The following is a 14,748-nucleotide window of genomic DNA, read 5'->3' on the forward strand; positions in this document are numbered from 1 at the left end:
TAGTAGGCTTTGATGGACATACAGAGTTCATCAGTTCTTTCTCTGGATGTAGATAGAATTTTCCATCATGAGTCCTTTGGAATTATCATGGATCACTGTATCGTTGAAAAGAATACAATGTTGCTGTTACTATGTGTTGGGGGTGTAAGCTCAGTTTCACGTGAACAGTCTCGGGCAGGTAAAAGTGAGGACTTCTAAACCTCAGAGTTCTTACGAGGCCCCCCAGGGAACAGCTGAGGATTGAGGCGAGAAACACGAGATATCTCATGTCTTTCCGCCTCTTCTCAGTGGGAAACTTGCTGGGGAGAGCATCCCACCCTTGAGATTGGTCCATGGTCAGAGCACACCCATCGTCCATTAGCTAGGGGCTGAGAGCACTCATGATATTCACGTGCAAACTATGTGGCTGGGAGAGCTTAAGTGGGGACAGGAAAGCCTGAAGGTCCTCTTCTTCTCTTCTCTTCTTGCTTTGGGGCCCTAAGAGGAAAGAGGGTTCCTCCCCTCTTCTGCTCCCATCCTCTTGCTGTATGATCCTTGCCCCTGGGGAGGAGGAGGTTTCCTTTCTCCTGGGGAAGAATTCGCCCTGTATATGGATACATAACTAAGACCCTGAATAAAGCCTAACCCTTGTTCAACTCTGGAAAGTCTCGTCTCTCAATATGTTTATCCGGTTGGCCTCCGAAGACCTGCGAAAGGTAAGTAGACTTGGGTAGTCCATTGGCCTCTAGGCTGAACAACTATGTACACTGGTCTCTGGTTCTGTTCATTTCACTCTGTATCACTTCATGTGAGTCTTCCTAAGGTTTTTCTGAAATCCACCTGCTCCTCATTTCTTACAGCACAATAATGTTCCATTATACCACAACTTGTTCAGCCATTTCCCAATGGATGGGCATCCCCTCAGTTTCGAAATTCTTGGCTGTCAGAAAAAGAGCTGCTATAAATATTTCTGTACATGTGGGTCCTTTCCCCTTTTTTCTGATCTCTTTGGTATTGGTATGGCTAAGTCCAAGGGTATGTACAGTTTTATAGTCCTTTGGGCATAGTTCCAAATTTTACATGTATTTTCACCAACAACCCTTGGAAATAAGGAGTGTTACTACTATTTCTGTGGCTTAAGGTTCGCAAAAATTATCTCATTTAAGGATCACAGCAACCCTGGGACGGAGGGGCTGTGATTGGAGATGGAGGTTAAGCGAATTCCCTGAGGGCGCATTGCCAGTATATTTCAGAGAGGAGACTGGCATCCAGGTCTTCAGTTACCGAATGAGATAATATTTGTAAAGCCCTTGTGAACCTTAAAGCGCTCTATAAAACTAATTATTAATAAAGACTAACCTACTTTATAAACGTGAGTTGTTTCTTTAATTTTGGAAGGTGCTCCAGATATGAGAATTACGATTACTGTTATTTCCCCCTGAGAAGCTAGTGGCTCTTGGAGCCGGGCGGGGCAGGGCTGGGCAACACGTTTGGGGGCACTCTTTTTCCTGCCTTGGCAGACAGGTAGCGGAAGGTTACGTTGCTCACGAGTGTCTGAGCGGCAGTTAGAGGGCGGGGCCAACAGCCCGGGGGCGGAGACAGCGGCCCTTAGGGGCGGGCAGCGGGGCCGCTTTGGGTGGGGCGGCGGAAGAACCCGGCTCACTTACCTGTGGGACGTTCGTCCGGCCGGAGGGGCTCCCGCTGCGCTCGCGCTCAGCCCTCTCGCCCTCTGCTCGGCCACCGCGGCCGCGGCCGCTGCCCGGATCCGGGAGAGGCGGGCGCGGGGCCCGGTCCAGGAGCGCGCACGCACGCTCGGCCGCGCGCACGCCGCGCTCCCGCCTGGGGCCGCGTGTGAGGGGGGCGTGCGCGCGGGAGCGGAGGCGCGCCACCCCGGCCCGGCCCTCTCCTCCCGGCCCCCGCCTGCCCGGCCTCTGGGCCCGCCCGGCCCCCGGAGCCGCAGCCATGTCCAAGGAGGCGCGGGCCAGGCACGAGGAGATCATGGAGGCGCAGGTGATGTGGGAGCCCGACGGCAAGAGGAACGCGCAGATGGACCGCTTCCGGGCGGCCGTGCGCTGCGGCCGCGGGCCCGCGCTGGGTGAGGGCCGGGCCGGGCCGGGATGGGGGAGGGCCCGCCCCTCGGTGCCTCAGTTTACCTCCTTGTCAGCGGGGTGGGGGTGTCGGTGGAGAATCCTCCCCCTCCGTGCCTCAGTTTACTTCCTTGTCAGCGGGGGCGGGGGTGTCGGTGGAGAATCCTCCCCCTCCGTGCCTCAGTGTACCCCGTCCTGCCTTAGAACTGGTGTGGGTGAGGAAATCTCCCCCTCCGTGCCTCAGTGTACCTCCTTGTCAGCGGGGTGGGGGTGTCGGTGGAGAATCCTCCCCCTCCGTGCCTCAGTTTACCCCGTCATGCCTTAGAACTGGTGTGGGTGAGGAAGTCTCCCCCTCCGTGCCTCAGTTTACCTCCTTGTCAGCGGGGTGGGGGTGTCGGGGGAGAATCCTCCCCCTCCGTGCCTCAGTGTACCCCGTCATCCCTTAGAACTGATGTGGGTGAGGAAGTCTCCCCCTCCGTGCCTCAGTTTACCTCCTTGTCAGCGGAGCAGGGGTGTCGGTGGAGAATCCTCCCCCTCCGTGCTTCAGTGTACCCCATCATCCCTTAGACCTGGTGTGGGTGAGGAAGTCTCCCCCTCCGTGCCTCAGTTTACCTCCCGTTGGCCCTCTCCTGATGGTGGCTGTGGAGGGAGGGAGCGCCCGTGTCAGCAGAGTGGACTTGGGGGACTGTTTGCCTCGGGGTCACTAGCACTGAGTGACGGGACGGACGCTTCTCTCCTCCCCGCTTTCCCTAGCTCTCCGTGAGTGACAGTCCTCTGAGGGGTCCTGTGACTGTGCCCATCCCTCAGCTTCCCTCCTTCTCAGCGCTGTCAGGGAGGAGGACCGGGGGGCTGGTGGGAAATAGCCCCCCCCTCAGCTTCTCCCATGCTTAGTGATGACGGACGGACTGAAGGAAGGAAAGAGAGAGCATTCCTAGGGATGGAGCAGGAGGGGCCCAGACTTGGGTGCCCTCCCTCCCTCTCCCCTAATCCTTAGACAGCGAAGGCATCAGGGCATGAGAAGCCATGCAGGGTCCCTGTTTTCTCTCTTGTAACCTTCTCCCTGCCCTGTTCCTTAAACTTAGTTTTTGAAGGCATTCCGTGGCAGGGAAGGCTGGGAGGAGGGCTTTCATTTTTTCATTTTTTTATACTTGGGTGATAGTAGTGGGGAAACCTCTCTTGTGCCTTAGTATTTTTCCCACTGTTAGAGGGACCATTTTCTGCGCACCTGCAGGACAGGTAGAAAGGGCTGCAGCCTAGCACTGGGTGGTTGGAGCTGAGCAGGTGCGTGTGTGCATGCATGCATGTGTGTGTGTACGTGTGTGTGTTTGTAAAGTCTTTGTACGTGTGGGAGAAGTGCTCGAAGGCCCCATGATCTTTCACATTCCATAAATGTGCCTTCTTATCCACACTTGCCTGTCACTCAACCTAGAATCCTTTGCAAGGGTGGGGAACCTTCAGCCTGGAGGCAGCATGTGACCTTCTAGGTCCTCAGGGGTGGCCTTTGGACTGGGTCCAAATTTGAATTCAGTCAACAAGCCACCACTGCTATAAGTGATGGAATTTCAGAACTTGAAATGACCTATTCTAGTCCAGGGCCTTATTTTACAACATTCAATACTTTTCCCATTTTATTACATATGGAGTCTAAAAGGATCATAGGATTTATAGTTGGGAGGGAACCCCTCATTTTTAGAGGAAGAAACAGTCCCTGAGAGGGGAAGAGAACTCTCTCTAGGTCACCCAGGTAATCAGAAGCAAGATTCAGACCTGGGTACCTAGACTCCAAACTTAGGGCTCTTTTCTTCCATCATACCCTGTTGCCTCACACATATCATTGACATAGTCCTTTAGGTTTCCCTTTGATTCTTCCTTTGATTTCCGAGTGTGGTTCAAGTTTCCTAAGTCCAAGAGAAGGGGTGGGCTACCTAGGCAAAGTACTTTCCCAACCACTTTTTGGGATGGGGATATGCTAGACTGCTGCTGGTTGAAGTTGGAAGTTGGGGCCTAGAATCACAGACCTGGGAGGGATCTTAGAGGGTCGGGCTTAGAAGAGCCCTACCCGCATCGAGCAGGAATTCTCTGCATTTGAAAAGTCAAATGGGAGTTGAACCAGTCTGAAGCCATCCAAACTCCCAAGGTGTATGATTAAGGAAATTTATGGTTCAGATTCACACCTACAATAAGACACACTTGAGAAGAAGAAGCTGGATATTATTGATTTACAGAAAAGACAAATGCGCAGACAGTTTAGAGCAATAGCAGCAATAATTAATATATTCTAATACTAATATAATTATAGCAATACTAATATAGATATGAGGAAATAGAAAAACATCACCAATCCAGGGAGGCACCAACTCCTGAATTTTCTCAGCTGGGAAATCCCGGGAGACAGCTTTCAGGGTCTGAATTGGGAGCTAGGAGTCCCAGGCAGAGCATCCTCTCCATGGGTGAGATTCCAAAGTTCTCATCAGAACAGAGACCTAATAAACCCTTCCAAACAAAGAAGGCTGAATGCCAACAAAGAGGCTAATTGCCAACTATCCTGTACGTTGTCCATCGAGAGAGAGGGTAGCCACACCTCGCGATGGAGTATATACGTGATGTTCGTCTTTGGAGAACTGGCTAGGTTCTCAAGGCAGCAGATGTTCCATGTTTGTGTGGGATTTATCATGTCTTCAAGGTCCGAGTTCACTTGGGGGACACAACAGTCTACGTGCAAGACCTACACTGAAATGTGGAAAAACTTCTAAGTCCATTTACCCTTCACAAGGACTGCCTGAACCAGATCAAAATGTTGTTGGGAAGTGTTTAATAATGAAATAAAAATACAGTATGAGGTAGATAATGTAATTAACTTGTGGTTTTCTGAGTCAATATAGGGCCTTGCAAGGGTGATACCATTGTTCCCCATTATCTCCTACTTCAAACCTTTGCTTGAAGAGTTCCCACAATGGAAGCTCTAGACCAGTGGTGTCAAACTCAAATGGAAAAGAGGGTCCACTAATCTGTACAGAAGGATCCCTGCATATTGACTTAATTTTGAAATGTAATATTATCAGTGTTTTATTGTATTTTTAGTTATTTTATTATTTCCCAGTTACATTTTAATCTTGTTCTGGTCACACTCAGGAGTGGGGGCCACTTGTCCTTGGTGTTTGATATTTCTGATTTAGACCATTTTGATTTCTATACCATCTTCATTTTGGCTTTTTAGAACAGGCCATGTTCTGGCTGAATTTTGCAGCAAAATTTGGAGTTAGTGGAAAGGCTGCACTTAAGGATTTAGAAGGCCACATGTGGCCTTAAGGCTGCAGGTTCCTCACCCATGCCTTAAGTAAGACTCCAAGAGGCATGGGCTCACCTTCTGTTGCTAATGCTTGTTTCCTTGACATGTAAAAGGAGAGAACTCGTTACACTCCATACAGACAACTTTTATTTCCGTTTACCTACCCTGAGTCTGGTTTGCTGTCAGTGCATCATCTCAAACCTTTTTTCTCCCTGAAAATATTCTTGTCTGACAGTGAGGATTCTTCCAGGGAGCTGTAGGGAAAGTGCTTTATGACCCTAGCACTCTGCATGTAATTAGGGGGCCATGTAATGAGATTAGCCTAAGATTACTCTTTTCTTTGGGAAACTGTGGCAAGATGACTTCTTTTCCCTATTCAACAATCAACAAATGTACATTTAACCCCTACTATGGAGAAGGCATTGTGAGGGATAAACCCAAAGTATGTATTAGGCAACGTCCTAGGGGCTAGAGATTAACAGAGTAGCGTACACCTTTCCCTTATATAGATCATGTTCTACCAGACCAGAAGCAAGCATACCTGGATGAACATACAGGGCAGGGTGTGATGGGGGCAAAGAAGAGATTCAGAGAAAGGAACATTTAAGGAGGTGGGAGAAATCAGGAAAGCTTTTGCAGGGCACTGGAGCTGAGTTTTGAAGGAAGAGGAGAGTTTTAAAAGGTGGACAGCCTCTGGGAATAGTCAGTAGGACTGAGAGTGTGTGAGGGGGAGTGATAGGAAGTCTGAACAGGTGGGTTAAAACTAGATTTTGGAGTTTGGAGTATATAGAGTTTGTAAATAGAAATACACACAAATGAAAGCGTTAGGTAAGACATGCTATATAGTAAATGAATGGTGCAGACCATACAGATAATCAGGAGAGAAGATGATAGGCAGATGGGTGCTTTCATGAAGTAGGAAGACTGGGAGTTGGTTCCCCAAAAGTCTGGAGAAAGAGAGAATTTCACAGAGTTGTAGAGGAAGAGGAAGGTCTTCTCCAGCATGGGTGTACAGTACACTTTATAGAAGTTGTCTGGTGCAACTGGATTTGAGTAAAAATCCCTTCTACCAGCTGCTTGAGAAATGGTCAGCTAGCCTTTGATTGAAAACCTCCAGTGAATGAGGAGGCACTTTGATAATATTATGGCTAGTATTTGCATTGTGTTTTAGATTTGCAAAGCACTTTACAAATATAATCTCATATTACCGTCTCAAAAACCCTGTGAGGCAGATGCTTTTATCCCTGTTTTACAGATGGGGAGACTGAGGCAGGTAAAGGTTAAGGGAATTGCCCAGGGTCACACAGCTAAGGAGTGTCTGAGGTGGGATTTGAACTCAGGTCTTCCTGACTCCAACTTGGAAGGGCTCCATCTGTTGTGCTACCTAGCTTCATCATACTATCTTCCAGGGCAGAGAATTCCGCTTGTGGAAAGCTCTAATTGTTAAAAAGTATTAACTCACATCAAGTTTAAATTTGCCTCTTGGTGAGTTCTACCCATTGCACCTCGTTTTGCCCCTGAGCCCAAGCTAAACTATTGCTGTATGACAGTTTTTCAATACTTGCCATAAAGAGCTGTTTTGTATCCTTTAAATCTTCTCCAGGCCAAACACATTCAGTTCCTTCAACAGGTACCTCATATGACAAAATCTAAATACCCTTTGCCATCCTATTTCTATGCTTGCCTGCTTATCCATGTGATCTATTTGAGGGAAAGGTGTATATTACTCTGCTTATCTATAGCTTATCTGGGAGCTCAGGTCTTCTGAATTACCCCATCAAAGTAGAGCCTAAGGTAACCCAATTCCAGAGAAATCCCCTCACCCTAACCTCCCAAGAATCAGTACCAGTCCCTAAACCTTGACCTGGGCTCCAAGTCTTCATTTTCCAGTGCTGCTTGACCCAATTAAGAACCCTATAAAAACTTTCACTGGGTCTCTGTGCAGTTTAGAGCCTTTTCTGTCATGAATCCCAGCTAGCTTGACCTGTTTCCCTTCTCTGACTGCTCCTTCTTATTGTGACTGTTTCCTCTCACCACTGGCTTGGTTCACTTTGTCTCTGCTGACTCCCTTGTGGCTGTGTTCTTTCTTGGGGTGCTCTTGGAATCTGTAGCCTCATTCCAACTACAGGTCTTTCTTAAAATGAGGCAGCTAGGACTTCCCTCAGTTCTCTCCTTGGTGCACGTGGTCATGGAATTTAGAGCTGAATGGAACCTTTGAGACCTTTTGAACCCATCCCTCCCTTTTATAGATGAGGAAACAGGGCCAGAGAGGAAGGAATTATCTGAGCTCGAATTCAAATCTAGGCCTTCAATTTCCAATTTCAGTTTCTTTTTCTGATTCATTTAGAGTGAACTTGTAGTCCAGTCTGAAACTTCCAGATATTTTTAGGTTACTGGTATCTGACTATGTTTCTCTTGTCTTTTATTTGTGAAGCTTTTTTCCTTTTTTGAATTTCAAGTGTGAAATTTTACATGTGTCACAGTATTCTAATTCGTTGAAAATATTTTGGATCCTGGCTTTTTAGCTACCCTAACTATGTGTCAGTCAGAATTGTGGTAAGCATGTGATTTGTGCCTTTATCAAAGTCATTGATAGACATTTAAAATGTTATTTCCTTCTTTCAGACATTATCTTTTGCACCTGGGGCAGTTAGGGGGTGCAGTGGATAGAGCACCAGTGCAGGAGTCAGGAGGACTTGAGTTCAAATCTCACCTCAGACGCTCGATACTCACTAGCTGTGTGACCTTGGGCAAGTCACTTAACCCCAATTGCCTCATCCTGGATCATCTCCAGTCATCCTGATTAATATGTGGTCACTGGATTCCCATGGCTCGGGAGGAGAAGTGAGGCTGGTGACCTGCACAGCCCTCCCTCACTCAAAACAAAGTCAAGTGCAAGTCATGTCATCATTTCTCTGATGGCATGGTCTTCTTCGGCAACGGAGGATGAACATACACACACACACACACACACACACACACACACACACACACACACATACATCTTTTGCACCCATTGCCCCCTATTTAGCAATAAAAAATGATAAGTAAACCCATCATAACAAATAGGTGTAGTAAAACAAATTCCCCTGTTGGCCGTGTCCAGAGATGTATGTTTCATTGTGCATTTTAAGTCCATCACTTTTTTGGCAAGAGGTGGGTCAGTGTGTTTCATTTTCAAGCCTCTGAACTTGTGACTTATCATTGCATCCATTAGTGTTCTGGAGTCTTTCAAAGTTGTTTTTCTTTTTAATATTGTTATACAAATTGTTCTGCTTCTGCTGCCTTTCCTCTGTATCGGTTTATAGAGGTTTTTTCCAGTTTCTGTTGAAACTGTCTACTTCATTATTTCTTATAACATAAAAATATTCCATTTCATTCATATACCACAACTTGTTTAGTCATTCCCCAATAGGAGAGTGGACATTTCCTTAGTTTCCAGTTTTGGGTTATTATGAAAAGAGCTGTTATATATTTTTCTTTAATATATATAACCTTTTCCTCCTTTGATCTCTTTATGGGTGAGGCTAGTAGTGGTACAACTGAGTCAAAAGGTATGCAAAGTTTCTTCTAGCTCCTGGAACATGTGTCATTTTTCTCTTTTGTCATTTTTGCCAGTCTTAGGAGTGTTAGAACTACAGATTTGCTTTCATTTACATTTTTTGTAATTAGTAGTGGTTTGGAGTATTTTTATATGGTTGTTGATAACTTGGATTTCTTCCTTTGAAAAGTGCCCCTTTATATTCTTTGACCCTTGATAATTGCAGCACAAGGGTCAGCATAGGCCCCTTTCTACCCTTGTGAACAGTCACATAAGATAACTTGGTAAGGCTTCCCTCCCTGAAAAAGTCTCTTTTCCTTGCAGTACCTGTCCTCCATTTAGTTGGCTACCCTTTGCTCTCCTTTTCATTTGACTCACCCATTCCCCATAGCTGTGGTCCTATAGCTCTCCTCCCTTTCTCAGCTAAAATCTTCAAGAAAGCTAACTCTGTAACTAGGTGCCTCACTTCTTTTCTCTCACTTTTATGCCCTTCATAGCCCTCCTTGCTTCTGACCTTGTTTTTCAGCTGAAACTATTCTCTCTCAACTTACCAGTGATCTCTTAATCACTGAATTTTAATGGTCTTTTCTCAATCCTGATCCTTTTTGACTGCTTGGGAGCCTTTGATAACATCCACTCTTGGATATTCTCTTTTGTGGTTCGTTAATTTTCAATTGTGTCTGACTCTTCATGACCCCATTTTGGTTTTTTTTGGACAAAGATACCAGAGTAGTTTGCTATTTTCTTCTCCAGCTCATTCATTTTACATATTAGGAAACTGAGGGTCAAGTGACTCATCCAAGGTCACACAGCTAGGCAGTGTCTGAGTACTGAGGTGGACTCAGGAAGATGAGTCTTCCTAACTCCAGGCCTGGTGCTGTGTGCACTATAGTACCCATAGCTACCCCCGATATTCTCTACTCTGGGGTTTTGTGACAGTTCTTTTTCCTGATTCCCCTCCTCATTGCCTGACCATGCTTTCTCAGGTTCTTTGCAAGTCACCACATTCATGGTTATAGTGAAAGCAACTGATGGTGACCCTAGGAGTCTGTCCTGAAAATTATTCTTTTTCTTCTCCATGCCATCTCATTTGTTCTCATCAGCTCCCATGAGTTCAGTTTTATTATCTCTATGCAGGTGATCTCCAGATCCATATATGCAGCCCTAAATTCTCCTGAGTTTAGTCCCATGTCACCAACTACTTTTTGGTCATTTCAAATTGAATGTTTTGTAGGAATCTAGAATTCAACATACCTAAAGCAGAACTTTTTCTCTCCCCTGCCCACTCCTTCCCCTTTTCGACTTTACTGGAGCATCACCATCCTCCTGGTCGCTCAACCTCGAATCTTTAGTATCATCCTCAGCTCCTCACTTTTACACACTCCGTCTATCCAGTCTGTTGTCTGCTTACATGCCTTCACAGCATCCACTGTATTTACTAAACTCCCCTGGCTTCCTGTTACCTCCAGGATCAAATATACCTATTTGGCGTTTAAAACCCTTTGCCACCTGGTCTCTTCCTGCTGTTCTAGTCTTTATACTTTACTCCTCTCCACACCTCGTGACACAGATATACTGGCTTCCTTGTTATTCCTTACATGATGCTTCATCTACTGACTGTGCCTTTTCCATTGGATGTCCCTATGCCTGAAATGTTCTTCCTCAGCTTTGGCTTCCTTCAGGACTCAGCTCAAATCTTGCCTTCTGCAGGAGGCCATTCATATCTCCCTTCCTCTGAGATTGCCTTCTATTTACTCTATCTTGTATGTATGTAGTTATAAAATATCATCTTACTTGATTTGACCCACTGTTCTAGCCTGTTGAGAGCTTCCAGAATCCTGACATCTAGTGCATTAACTTTCACTCCCACTTTTGGTGTCAAAGACAGATTTATTAAGCAAGTTATTGGAAAGGTTGACATCTCTGCTGGTGGAAGGAGTACCTATGAAATTGATGTAGTAAAGCAATACTTACCTGTGAATCATGTGCTGCCTACTGTTTCCTAATTGTTTCAGGGATCTTCCTTTATTTCTTCCCAGTTCAATTGTAAGCAGTCCAGAGGGCTCTACACGTTCTGTTGAGGTCCACAGGCACCCTCTGGCAAAGGGCTGAGCATACGGTTTGGATTAAATAAATACTTAATTGATTGAATGGACAGAGGAGTTGGCCTAGGAGTTGCCCTTTTTCCTTTTCTCCTTTCCTGTGACTAGTTGGAGATGTTTTCTGATTAAGAACGAGATTCCAGTTTGGAGCGTGTTCTGCCCTAGTTGGACCAAAGACCCTGCAGAGCTTTAGAGTGCTTCATCTTGGCCTGATGTGTTTGAGCTCTTTTTTCATTCTCTAAGTCTGGGTTGATCAGTTCTGTCAGACCTCTTAACTCCGATCACCTTGGGAGCAGATGAGCTTATCCTTCACACAGGAGGAGGGGCAATGAGTATGAGTAATTCTACATATATATATATATATGTACACTTGACATTTTGGAAGCCTTTCATTTTATCTTTATGTCAATCCTGGGAAGTGAAGCTAATTAATTTTCATTGATGGGGAAACTGAAGCCCAGGGAGTTTAAGGGTCTAAGCACATATCGTAATTGTCAGAGTAGGACCTCAAACCTGAGTCTTAGGAATCTTAAGTGATGTTTGCTTTTCGCTATCACCATGAATGTGGTCAGTGACTTGGTATAGTGGTGTTTCCAGTGGCTTTCTAAGAAATTACATCGAAGCCACTGCTGGAGCCTGTCCCTGAAGTATTTGAATAGAACTGGTGTTCCATTTATTTTACATTATATTTCCTATTTTAATATTCCATTCACTTTAGTCTGAATTCCACCAGTTTCTTTCTGCTTACATGGAGTACTGTTCCCCAAGTGCTAATTGTTGACCTCTGAAATAATAGACTACTCCTAGTCACTTTTAGGTGACTATGAATAGTAGCTATCCATTATGGATATCTTGATTTAGATTTTCTTTGTTCCTAAATTTATTTCTTATGGAGCTAGCACTCCTCAAAAGTGCAATTGCATGAACTGCCTTCCAATAAAAATGAAGCACCTTGTTGCAATGTTGAATTATTCTTACAAAATCTTACCTAGTAGTGATTCCAATTTCTTTACTTTTAGCCAATTATAATGAATTGTATCAGTGGTCGGTGGAGTCATACTCAGATTTCTGGGCAGAGTTCTGGAAATTCAGTGGAATTGTCTTCTCTCGTATGTATGATGAGGTGAGTGTATTGTTTCTCAATTTTTACCCTTAACGTAGATAACTTTACAAAGCCCTTTACACTGCAGAGTACCAGGGTCTTGAGAAAAAAGGCCTGTTATTCACAGCTTATTCTGCCTGTCATTGTGCAATATTGTTTTGGAGTCAAAACCTGAATTTGTCTTCCTGCTGACACATAATCACTGTATGAGGATAGCTAAATCACTTTACCTCTTAGTCTCCCGGGCAACTTTCTAAGACTCTTAAGGTGAAGAAAAGTTGCTGATATGTGGAGGGAATTCCGACGCTGAAAGTTTCCTAAATCACATGTTCAATCCCTGCTCTACTTCCCCATCATTTTGTGCACAAGTAATTTTTAAATACATTGTCTTGTGTGGTGCAGAGATATGGTTAGTTAACAGTGGACAAAACACCAACAAAGTTATATCGTTATATATTTTGGTAAAAATATTAAATCTGTGAATTACTGAAGAAGCAACACTGAATAGAATTTCAGTGAAAATTACACTGAGCTGTCTCATGGACATTTGAGTGCAGACCTTGGCTTCTTAGTTCTCTTAGATTACCTTTGGTGTTTTCACTTGGGAAGTTGGCTGATTTTTTCCGGAAGAAATAGAGAAAATCCAGTATGCATGGCGTTAGTGTCTACTTCATTTCAAGGCCATTTGGAAAGCTTTAACAAATTTAAAACCTTTTTAAAGAGTACTTTGGATCAGTGAGTTGGCTAGTTTTCCAATTGGATAGTAGAAAACAACTGTGATGATTTACTGGGTCTTTGTTTGCATTATCCTTTTCTCCAGGTTGTTGATACATCAAAGGGAATTGCTGATGTGCCTGAGTGGTTTAAAGGCAGTCGTCTGAATTATGCTGAAAACCTTTTGAAGCACAAGGAAAATGACAAGATTGCCTTGTACGCTGCAAGTAAGTCTTTGCTTCTCGTTTTGGGCTCTCTTCTAGGCATGTTGCAAGTGCCTGAGCTGCTATTTCAGTACCACAAACAAACAAACATTTATTAAGTACCTGCTGTGTGTAGAGCTCTGTGCTAAACTCTAGTGGAAGCACTCAGATGGTTGAAGTCTGACAGAGATCTTGTTAGCTTTTAGCAAGAAGAGGATAGTATTTTTAAAGATTAACTTAAATTTAAAATTCATTCAATTTTATTTTTATTTTCAGTTTCAAATTCCCTCCTTCTCCCTATTCTCTCTCCATTAAGAAGGCAAGAATTGCCATGTCTATTATAGATGTGAAGTAATATAAAACATATTTCTGCATTAGTCATGTTCTGAAAAGAAAAAAGAAAAAGAGTAAAAAATATGCTTTAATCTATGCTTCAAGTCCATCCGCTCTGCATCTGGAGGTGGATAGCTTTCATCATGAGTCCTTTGGAATTGTTTTGGAGTTACTATTGTTACATATTGCTGTTCCTGGGAAGGTTATTGTTCTCCCAGTTCTGCTTAACTCACTTTGCATTTGTTCATATGAATCTTCCCAGGTTTTTCTGAATCCATCTCCTTTGTCACATCTTATAGCTCAGTAGTATTCCATCACATTCATATACCATAGTTCTTCATCTCTTCTCCCAGTTGATGGGCATCCCCTCAGTTTCCTGTTCTTTGCCACCACAAAAAGCTGCTATAACTATTTTTGTACATATGCATCCTTTTCTTTTTTCTTTGATCTCTGTGGTGTATAGATTTAGTAAAAGTGTACAAACAGCTTGATAGCCCTTTGGCCATAGTTCCAAATTGTCCTCCAGATTGGTCAGGCCAGTTCACAACTCTGCCAACAGAAGCACTAGTATACCTGTTTTCCCACATCCCTTCCGACATTTGTCATTTTCTTTTTTCTGTCATGTTAGCCAGTGTGAGAGATGTGAGGTAGTATCTCAAAGTTGTTTTACTTTGCATTTCTCTAATTATTAGTGATTCAGAGCATTTTTCCCAATAACTCTAAGTGCCTTGATTTCTTCCTCTAAAAACTGTCTGTTTGTATCCCTTTACCATTTATCAGTTGGGGAAAAATTTGGACCCTCATTATCTTATATTCACTTGCTAAAAGATTTTCATTATGTTCTCATTATTTCTGAGACACAGGTGGGGAGCTCACTCCCACTTTATAGATGAAGAGACAGCAGCACAGGGTTTCCATGTTACTGGAGTTAAGCTTTTACACACCCAGTTAGTTGTGCAGGTGGAGCTAGGACTCAAGTCTATCAAAACTTGGCCCAACGATTTTCCCATAAGATTTTTTTTCTGTTTTAGAAAATAGAATGTGCAGGTATGTATCCATGTATTTTAGTGGTTATATTCCTGATAAGTTGAGTAAATCAAGTAATTTTCAAATGCAATTTAAATGCACAAATAATTTTTAAATATACTGTCTTGTAAAGAAATTGTGGTTATTCTATTTATGAAGTGAATAATCATTTCCTGATTATTTATTTATTTATTATTATTGAAATTTTATCGGATACTTTCAGGGAATGTGTGTTGTACTGCTGGGCTCTAGGAAGCAGAAATTGATAGTAGCCCAGTTGGTTTAATTCAGATAGACGGCACTTACTAGACTGGATTTGACCATGCTTTTAATCTTCCATTTCTGGAGCAGTATGAATGATAGCCCTAGGCC

The 14,748-nt window shown here is 44.0% G+C and overlaps 1 protein-coding gene and 1 long non-coding RNA gene across 3 annotated transcripts in view; one reads left to right on the forward strand and one right to left on the reverse strand.

Annotated features, from left to right (window-relative positions):
• Positions 1 to 634: 634 nt before the first annotated feature.
• LOC140499379 (uncharacterized) lies at positions 635 to 1,779 on the reverse strand. The gene is made up of 2 exons (XR_011965423.1): positions 1,647 to 1,779; positions 635 to 919 (listed from the first exon to the last, which is right to left on the reverse strand). It is a non-coding gene; the product is annotated as an uncharacterized lncRNA (long non-coding RNA).
• The window catches only part of AACS (acetoacetyl-CoA synthetase), a 76,417-nt gene continuing 63,427 nt past the window's right edge, over positions 1,759 to 14,748 (forward strand). Inside the window, exons 1-3 of one of the 2 annotated variants that reach the window (XM_072600714.1) lie at positions 1,759 to 2,074; positions 12,018 to 12,121; positions 12,921 to 13,041. In XM_072600714.1, the coding sequence (XP_072456815.1) occupies positions 1,942 to 2,074; positions 12,018 to 12,121; positions 12,921 to 13,041 (358 nt within the window). In that variant the 5' untranslated portion in view covers positions 1,759 to 1,941. The remainder of the gene's footprint in view (positions 2,075 to 12,017; positions 12,122 to 12,920; positions 13,042 to 14,748) is intronic. The other variant, XM_072600713.1, reaches the window with a different exon arrangement.

This window comes from Notamacropus eugenii, chromosome 4 (genome assembly GCF_028372415.1).
Source record: "Notamacropus eugenii isolate mMacEug1 chromosome 4, mMacEug1.pri_v2, whole genome shotgun sequence".
Classification (NCBI taxonomy): domain Eukaryota; kingdom Metazoa; phylum Chordata; class Mammalia; order Diprotodontia; family Macropodidae; genus Notamacropus; species Notamacropus eugenii.